Raw genomic sequence first — 9,170 nt, 5'->3', positions numbered from 1 at the left:
CTGACTAAAAAATTTTTTAAAAGTGCACAGCATGGACTGTGGTGGTCCTGGGAGCGCCCTCACCTCTGGCAGGCAAGGACCCTACCCTGGGGGTCCATCCTGTTCTCCTGACGGTTCCCAATGCAGTGGCAACTCTTGTCCCTCTTGTGAAAAGAGGCTCTCTGGTGGCCTCCCTGCCCCTGAGCTCCAGTGGGCCTAGTCCATGCGCTGTGCCCCTCCCCAGCCTGGCTGATCCCAGAGGACTGAACAGCACCAGGCTACCCTTGAACTCAGGTTGGGGGTGGGGTGCGGGCCACAGTATCTCTCCGCTGAGTCGCCTCAGGCTTGAGTCGGAGTCACTCCATCGCCCAGGCTGGAGCACAGTGGCACACTCGCGGCCACAGCAGCCTCGACCTGCTGGGCTCAGGTGATCTTTCGGCCTCAGTCTTCCAAGTAGCTGGAACTACAGGCACACGCCACCACGCTGGCTAATTTTTTCTTTTTTAAAATTTATTGTAGAGATGAGGTCTTACCAAAAAGCCAGAAAACCTGCAAGACGCTTCCACGCAGGATGGAGGACGCCCATGGGAAGGAACTTTCTCATTTTCACACAATGGATTGCTTAGTTCTTGCAGTACTTGTTTTAGAGAAATGGTTTAGCAGTGTAAGTAAGCACTGACTGTCCTCAGGGTCTTTCCATCAATTCTGCCCATTTCTGATTCCGTTTGGGTAGTTCTGGACAAATGACAATATCTCAGTATTATAATCTCACATCTTTTAAAAATGGACAGTTATTTCACCGAGCCCAAGAATAACTGGTAAGGACCTTGATTAATTATAAAATCGTTGTTAAAGTATTTTACAGCCTAAGCACATCTTCTTGGGGGGCAACTTTTCTTTCTTTCTTTCTTTCTTTTTTTCTTTTTGAGTTGGAGTCTCACTCTGTCACCCAGACTGGAGTGCAGGGGTACGCTCACAGCCACTGCAGCCTTAACCTGCTGGGCTCAGGCGATCCTTCCACCTCAGCCTTCCAAGTAACTGGGACCACAGGTGCATGCTACCACACCCGGCTAATTTTTTTAACTTATTGTAGAGATGATTCTGTCTTGCCAAGTTGCCCAGGCTGGTCTCAGACGCCTGAGCTCAGGCAATCTTCTCGCCGCCACCTCCCAAGGTGCTGGGATGACAGGTGTGAGCCACTGCGCCCAGCTGCAACTTTTCAATTTCTGCTCAAACACAAATCTCTCTTGACTCAGCGATTCTACCTCGAGGTATCCATCCTAAAGACCTATCCTTGCCGGAGAGAAATGGGCCCAGATGCTCACGGCAGTGTTGCTAGAAATAGCGAAAAACTGGAAACAACTTGCCATCAGCAAGGGAATGATCCAGTATATCACAGGGCACCACACTATGGACTGACACTTTTGTGACTGAACTTGGTGACTAAGGAAAGACGAGACGTCATGATTTAGCAGACCTTTCCAACCCGCCTCCCACTGATTTTCTATTGCTAGATTGATTTCAGTGTCTGCATACCCACCATTCCTTGGGCTCACCTGGAAATGTATCCTCAGATTACAGCAGATTTACAGGACTTCTTCCTTTTTAGTGGCTGCCCAATAAATTCTATCACTTAAGCCAGGTGTAGTGGCGTGTGCATGTAGTCCCAGCTATTCTGGAGGCTGAGGCTGGAGGATCGCTTGAGCTCAGGGGTCAGAGCCCGGCCTGGGCAACATAGCGAGACTCCCATTTCTAAAAAAATTAAAACGTTCAGGCGCGGTGGCTCCTGCCTGTCATCCCAGCACTTTGGGAGACTGAGGCGAGAGGATTTCCTGAGCCCAGGAGTTCAATACCAGCCTGGGCAACATGGTGAGACTTCGTCTCTACAATAAATCAAAAAACGAGCCGGGTGTGGTGGTGTGTGCCTGTAATTCCAGCTGCTTGGAAGGCTGAGGTGGAAGGATCGCTGGAGCCCAGCAGGTTGAGGCTGCGGTGGCCGTGAGCATGCCACTGCATTCCAGCCTGAGGGACAGTGAGACTCTGACTCAAAACAATGACAAAATGATTTAGACGGTCCAAACCAATGGATATCCTAAAGGGTAAGGTGATTCGATTTCCTCCTGGTAGATGGGATCTGTTTTAGGTTGAAACCCACTGGATGATGGGCACACTCTGGAGTGTGGCATGTGAAGTTACGTCGGTGTCACTCCAGGCTGTGCTGTGCTTCTGTGCCAGGATGTGTCGCGAAACAGCAGCCAGCTTGCAGTGGAGCCATTTTGCCCCCTGACTCCAGGGAGCAGCCGGGCTTAGACCCAGGGAATTTCCCAAGCCGTAGCAAGGGTCAGCAGGGCTGTGCCTTCAGAAGGGGACAAGAAAATGAGTCACTTTCCACTTTTTTGCTGAATCACGATCCAAACCATTTTCTGCCTTTTATCTCGTTTTTGTTTGTTTGTTTTGTTTTGTTTTGAGCCAGAGTCTCACTCTGTCGCCCAGGCTGGAGTGCAGCGGCATGCTCACGGCCACACGCAGCCTCGACCTGCTGGGCTCAGGCAATCCTCCAGCCTGTCTTCCAAGGAGCTGGAACTATAGGTGCGCGCTACCACGCCCGGCTAATTTTTTCATTTATTTTAGAGAGAAGATCTTGCCAAGTTGCCCAAGTTGGTCTCGAACCCCTGGGCTCTCACCTCAACCTCCCAAAGTCCTGGGATGACAGGCGTGAGTCACTGCACCTAGTTATCTAGTTTTCAAAGGCATTTCAACGCTGAGCGTGGTGGGCTCATGTGTCATCCCAGCACTTTGGGAGGTCGAGGCAAGAGGACTGCCTGAGCCCAGGGGTTCGAGATCAGCCTGGGCAACTTGGTGAGACCGCGTCGCTATAATAAATCAAAAAATTAGGGCGCGGTGGCACGCGCCTGTGGTTCTAGCTACTTGGGAGGCTGAGGTGGAAGGATGGCCCAGAAGGTCGAGGCTGTGGTGTCCGTGATCCTGCCATTGCATTCAGCCTGGGCTGGAGTGAGACTCCTACTCAAAAATAAAAGGCATTTCAAGGGTCACTTGCAAGTGGCATAAAGCCCAACTATGCCAAATTTAAATAACCATGACCACAATCCCTCATTAATTAAAACAGTCTAATTACTAGCCAGTGGTTCACACTTGAGCAACAGTTAATTCTGCGACATAAGCTGTGTTTTGATCTCTGCAGGGCTAACACCATGGGCAGAGGGGCTTCCTGGTACTGAAAGTTTTCTCAGGCCCTTTCAGGAAGCGTGTTTTACCAAGTGAACTTAAATGGGAACGTTCATCATAGACTATGGGATGCCAGGCAAGGTAGTGGCCATGTTTTTCGGCCAAAAATCAATTTTGTCTCTCCCGTGCAGTTTTCAATACAGCTGGATACACCCTAGTGTCTTACCAATGGTTATGGCGGTTACGACTCCCTGGGCAGCCGGAAAATCCTGTGGTATGACGGATTTGTGCCACATAGGCACTTTTCATATCATTACCACTTAATCAACCCTTGGGGGGCACAGGACACACAAAAGGTCTCCTTTTCCAGATTTGGTTCTAAGATTAGTAAAGATAGCAAATACCAAGGATCATCGAAGTTTCAGTAAGTATCACGTGATGGCTCATGCCTGGAACCCCAGCACTTTGGGAGGCCGAAGCAGGATTGCCTGAGCCGGGGAGTCAAGACCAACCCGGGCAACTTGGTGAGACCTCATCAGTGCAATAAAATTAAATAAAAAGAATTAGCTGTGTGTGGTGGTGTGCGCCTACAGTTCCAGCTACTTGGAAGGCTGAGGCAGAAGGATCAATTCAGCCCAGCAGGTAGAGGCCGCAGTGGCCATGAGTGTGCCACTGCACTCCAGCATAGGTGACAGTAAGACCACAACTAAAAAAAAAAAAAAAAAAAAAAAAAAAAAATAGCCAATACCTCTCAAATTTGACACAGGCAAGTTAGGAAACTGGATTATTTTAGTTAGATCTTCATCAGTAACCACATACCAATTAAAAAAATCCAAAGACACTAGAATTGATATGTTTAATCTTTTCTTGATGTCAAAAAGAATTCTACAGGCCAGGCACTGTGGTCCACACCTTGCACACTGGGAGGCTGAAGTAGGATCGCTTGAGCCCAGGAGTTCCGACTAGCCTGTGCAACGTAACAAGACCCCGTCTGCTCAAAAAATTTTTTAAAAACTTTGGAAAATCTTGAAACACCACAGCACTGCAACTATTTCGGCATTAAAATAGTTCCGATACATTTAACAAAAAAGCATGTCCAGTTATAACAAGGTTTTACCCTGAATTATCTCAGTTGCCTATTTACTTGAGGTTTAGACATCTACCGTCAGGGCATCACTGTCAGGCCAGCCCCACGATGAGTTTGCAGATTCTTGAAGAGTCAAGTTTTGCCCATTTTTTCCTGTTAAGACCTGAGGTAAAGTTATCTCCCCCCAAATTTTGTTCCATTCTCAACATCTTAACAGTACTCATTATGACACACCCATTAAAGTTCCAGAGAAGTGCCCTTGAACCAGAATTCACTTCTAAATGGACCAGAATTAGTAATGTTGACAATGGTGATTCTACAGCTATAGTAGAAACTTCACCTAAATCAGATCAAACGAGTCATTTGTTCCCCTTGACTAAAAAATCTAATAAATGTTGACACAATCGTAGCCTTTATGCCACTGTTTTTCACTCACATGTGCCTTGTTTGAAAAAAATCGTGTCTAATCATTTTGCAAGTAAAATTATTTTTCCTCATTTATATATATAGCATCCACTGAGTATTTGTCACGTTTGACAAACCCATTTTTATCAGCCCATTAACCTATTTATAAGATAAAGTGAATATTTTTAAAGGGAAAAACTTGCCAGCCCTTATACTTATTTAGAAGGTGTCGCTGAGAGGTATCATGGAAAACAAGATTAATATGTAACAAAATCTTCAATTCTTAAGTGAAGGCCATGTAACTAATATTTAAAACCTCTGCAATTATTAGTTTATTAGTATCATCCAGGACTCAGATGTTCAGTATTCCTCCTGAAATTACATAAACAAATGCAAATGGAAAGAATCCAAGTCAAAATTATATAACAAAACAGCACTCCATCACAAAAGCGTGTAAAATTACAAGAACGCTATTTTAAAATACTGGCACTTTAAGAGAACGATCATCTCAAAAAAACCCCACAAAATTGCCAAATTGTTCCCTAAACTGCTAAGCAGATAAACAGGACTAATGAATGAGTTTGGGTTTTGTAAAGAAAAGTTAAATTCAAGTAAATTGAATAATTTGTACTGAAATGCAAAGCTCAAGCGTCCTCTTTCTCCATTAGCTATCTGATCTATAAAGGGGCAAACCACAGTGTAGGAAAATACACCCAATTTAAAAAGTGGCATCATTGGAAAAGCGGCCCAGTTAATTAAAAATACTTTTAATGGAGTCTCAAGTTTCTCGAGCAGTCTATATTCAGATAAATGGGTTAAACAGTTACAGCCAGCACTTCACCGGAACTAACACAACAAAAAAACTTACATGACAGTCTTGTATTTTAAGCTCACGCTTTCGGGGCTACATTCTCAGGTCTTCCTTAACGTGGGAACTGCAAAATATAACTGCCATTACATGGTAATGGGAGTTAAAGAATTCTAGAGTCCTCGTGTAAAGATCAGAACACATTTTCTCTCAGTCCTTCAAGGACAGACTTTCAAAATGTTTGATTCTCACCATCCCATGCTGTGAGTAGCCTGGTTACACGCTTTACTTTGTAAATAGAAGTGGGCTGTGTGAAATTTGTTATCAGCAGATCAAGATTCTGGAGTTTCAGTCATGGTGGAAAAGTGTCTCAATTGAACTTGTATTACCCCCATCATGACATGCAGGGTGTGTCAAGGAAAGCTTTTTATCGGCTAGTTACATGAAAAAGATAAAACAGTCGTAACTCATGTGACCCCAAATGGGCAGAAGCAAAAGACTAGCCTCCCCTCGAGAAGAAAAATGTCAGACCTATGAAAAGGACAACCATACTAATAAAAAAAATTGTATTTACTTAGAAGCATTCAGAATGTCAACAAAACAGCTGCAACTTTTTTTTTTTTTTTGCAATTACAGAGTGGTATTCAGTTAACAGAACAACAATTATTTCGTATAAGCTGCATCAGAGACAACTGAAGATGAGAGAACTACCATCCCCATATATAACTAATTTGTGCTGTGCACCAACAAGAACCTGCTTTAAATTTCCATGCCAATTTACAACCCCCATACTGTACCAGGCAAGGTTAGTGGCTCTTGAAAATACCACCAGGACAGGGCTAGCTAAAGACACATTCGGTAGTGTGTTAACTATACAAAAAAAGACACTGTACAGTTTAAAAACAAATCTTACACAGCCTTACATTTCCATTTTTTTCTTTAAAAGGAGTGAGTTGTGTACAGGGGGGTTAAATGCTTTATAGACAAGAAAAAAAAAACTGCGCTAGAACCGACTTATTCATCATCATCATCCTCTTCTTCATCTTCGTCTTCTTCGTCTTCCTCCTCTTCCTCGTCCTCTTCGTCCTCCTCGTCTTCCTCCTCTTCCTTCTTTTTCTTGCTCTTTTCCGCCTTGACGACTCCCTTTTTCGCCGCATCGGGCTTGCCTTTGGCTCGGTAAGCGGCAATATCCTTCCAAGATAAAGGGAGACGGGCAGGAGAGAAAACACCATTAAGCAGAAGCAGCACGGCAAAAGCACAGAGAACCAGGGTCCCAGTGACGCTGGCGTCCCACCGCCACCGATCCACTGCCACTCCAGGACAGCCAGAACTTCAACACACGCACATAAAAAGAGGAGACCACCACGGTGACAGCAATCTGCAACTCGTGAAATGGCACGGCCTCCTATTTGCCAAGTTATGCCTCGTTGAGGTGCAATCACATACCACATCCTAACTCCAGTTTATTAGGACTAGAATGCAGAGACTTTGATTAAAGGGTAGACACTGCCACCTTCTGAAATGTAAAAAAGCACTCCACAGGTTTATGCTGTCAGACCCCATTCCATAGAAACGTGTTGTTACAAACAAGTAATTTGCCAGCAAGCGTGCAACTAGGTTTAAAAAAAAAAAAGATCTCGAAATGGGTATTTTTCGGGGTGGCGAAAGAAGCTGAAAATTAACTCCAAGTACTCAATATTTCAATTCGAAGCACAGCAATGATAGATTTCCTCCATCTGATTCGTTTACTGAACAGGCTGGAAATTTAACTTTCTGATGCCGTGGTGTTTTGAGCATCTGAAGAGACAAATGTTTCAGGGTACGAGATGAAAAGATATAGCCCACACTCCATCTCTGTATTGGATGCCGGACCATTTAAAAACAGTCCCCTCGACTCCGAGGGACTTCCAGAATTTTTATAAAAAGGAAGATACACCGGGGGAACAAAACCAACTTAGAACCATGTTTTTGGTCCTCTGTATTTCTTAAAAGGCAAAGAACTTCAACCACCAGCAGCATCCTTAAGGTAGCTGTTATACTAGAAACCGTGACTGTACCTCCAATCCTTAGAAATTCCTAAGAAGGCAGGAAATTAAGATATCATGTGCAATCAGCCGACACCTGGCACTCTTGTCCATCTTCCTACCAAGCAGACCCACACTCCTCACCTTTTCGTATTTCTCCTTCAGCTTCGCGGCCTTCTTCTCGTAAGGCTGCTTGTCATCCGCAGCAGTGTTATTCCACATCTCTCCCAGCTTCTTGGCGACATCCCCGATGGATAGGCCGGGGTGCTCTCCTTTGATTTTGGGGCGATACTCAGAACAGAACAAGAAGAAGGCCGAGCTAAAAAAGATACATTTAATTCCAGGGTGTTAACAGATCACAGACACACGATTAAAGGCACACTGCACTGCTATCCACCGGTGGCCCGGGACTTAGTCCAGTATGCTCAATACCCTTCCTGACCAAGGCTTAATTCAGTTACATAGCTTGTACTAGCGAGGGGCCCAGAAGAACGTTTTGTAAGTTGCGGGTTTCAGAGAGAGTGTTTATTAAGAAATAAAAGGGTCAAAATTCTATCAGAAAATCCACAGGCAATGCAAATGCCCTAACACTCCCCTCCTAGGGGATCTTTGTAATAGTTAGATGCACCTGCGTGAACTAGCCTCAGCCCAGAAACTTCGGACTGGACCCCCTAAACTGGTCAGGTGACTCACTCCATTTCTGTCAGACGCCTCCTGCAAAACACGTCTGGAAAGGAAAAACAGGCAAGATACTCACGGAGGCCTCTTGGGAGCGTTGGGATCCTTGAACTTCTTTTTTGTTTCCCCTTTGGGAGGGATATAGGTTTTCATTTCTCTTTCATAACGGGCCTTGTCGGCCTTTGCCATGTCTTCAAATTTTCCCTTCTCTTTAGCAGACATGGTCTACGAAACAGGTTATTTGGAAACACGAGTCATAAGTCGTCAACACACCACCCCTCGAAGCACCCACTCGAATAAAGCCGGCCTCCTTGGCTACTCGATGGGAACGCCGGCGAGGCTTTTAAAACCCCGGACCTGGAGCTCGCTGGCGGTTCTGGAATGACCCCGCGGCATCCGGGTTTTGGGCCCCCTTACCTTCCACCTCTCTGAGCACTTCTTAGAAAACTCTGAGAAGTTGACGGAAGCATCCGGGTGCTTCTTCTTGTGCTCCTCCCGGCAAGTTTGCACAAAGAATGCGTATGATGACATTTTGCCTCTCGGCTTCTTGGGATCTCCTTTGCCCATGTTCGGTTATTTTTCTAGAAAACAAAAAATAACCAACGCTTGGCGTCAGCAGGGAAACCCACGGCGTGGGAGAGGCGAGGACTTCAGGGCCTCGGGCAGTGAATGCGAACCGCCACCGGGGTGCTTTGCTCAGCACGGGAGCGACAGGGGCCTGCCCAAACCCGGGCTGGAACATGGCAGAGAAGGCCGACTCTCAGCGGGTGTAGACATACCCGTCCAACAGCCCTTCTCCATCTGTCCGGATCTGTTCCGCAGGCGCCTCGAACCGGCCATTTAAACCCCCTTAGGAAAAAAACCCTTACAAAACCAAAGGTCAGAAGACGCCCTGCCGGTTCGTGGAGGTGCACCAGGCAGGGGCGCGCCCGAGCGGGCAGACCCTTTCAAAGGAGGGGCCTTCAGGCAAGGGAGAAAAATCCCGGGGCCCAAGTTCCCCGGC

General features: G+C 46.0%; 1 protein-coding gene across 2 annotated transcripts; it reads right to left on the bottom strand.

Annotated features, from left to right (window-relative positions):
• Positions 1-4,965: 4,965 nt before the first annotated feature.
• On the bottom strand, positions 4,966-9,037 carry HMGB1 (high mobility group box 1). Of its 2 annotated transcripts, XM_008053044.2 has the most exons (5): positions 8,947-9,037; positions 8,585-8,748; positions 8,247-8,392; positions 7,634-7,808; positions 4,966-6,656 (listed from the first exon to the last, which is right to left on the bottom strand). In XM_008053044.2, exons 2-5 carry the CDS (start codon positions 8,732-8,734, stop codon positions 6,480-6,482), a joined length of 648 nt encoding a protein of 215 aa, XP_008051235.1. In that variant the 5' UTR covers positions 8,735-8,748; positions 8,947-9,037; the 3' UTR covers positions 4,966-6,479. The 2 variants fall into 2 exon arrangements, with proteins under 2 accessions (XP_008051235.1, XP_008051234.1); XM_008053043.2 differs by lacking the exon at positions 8,947-9,037 and having other exon boundaries at positions 8,585-8,763.
• Between the last annotated feature and the right edge of the window lie 133 nt (positions 9,038-9,170).

This window comes from Carlito syrichta, unplaced genomic scaffold, assembly GCF_000164805.1.
Source record: "Carlito syrichta isolate Samal-C Ts95f unplaced genomic scaffold, Tarsius_syrichta-2.0.1 Scaffold287787, whole genome shotgun sequence".
Lineage (NCBI taxonomy): Eukaryota > Metazoa > Chordata > Mammalia > Primates > Tarsiidae > Carlito > Carlito syrichta.
The sequence above is the reverse complement of the archived record's forward strand: the minus strand, read 5'-3'. Positions and strand labels throughout refer to the sequence as shown.

Bases quoted from the DNA above. Each gene is read 5' to 3' on its own strand.
- HMGB1 (XM_008053044.2), bottom strand. From the start codon at position 8,734: ATGGGCAAAGGAGATCCCAAGAAGCCGAGAGGCAAAATGTCATCATAC. The intron at 8,393-8,584 runs GTAAGGGGGCCC...CCTGTTTCGTAG, and splicing joins AGTGCTCAGAGAGGTGGAAG to ACCATGTCTGCTAAAGAGAA. The intron at 7,809-8,246 runs GTGAGTATCTTG...TATCTTTTTTAG, and splicing joins AACGCTCCCAAGAGGCCTCC to CTCGGCCTTCTTCTTGTTCT.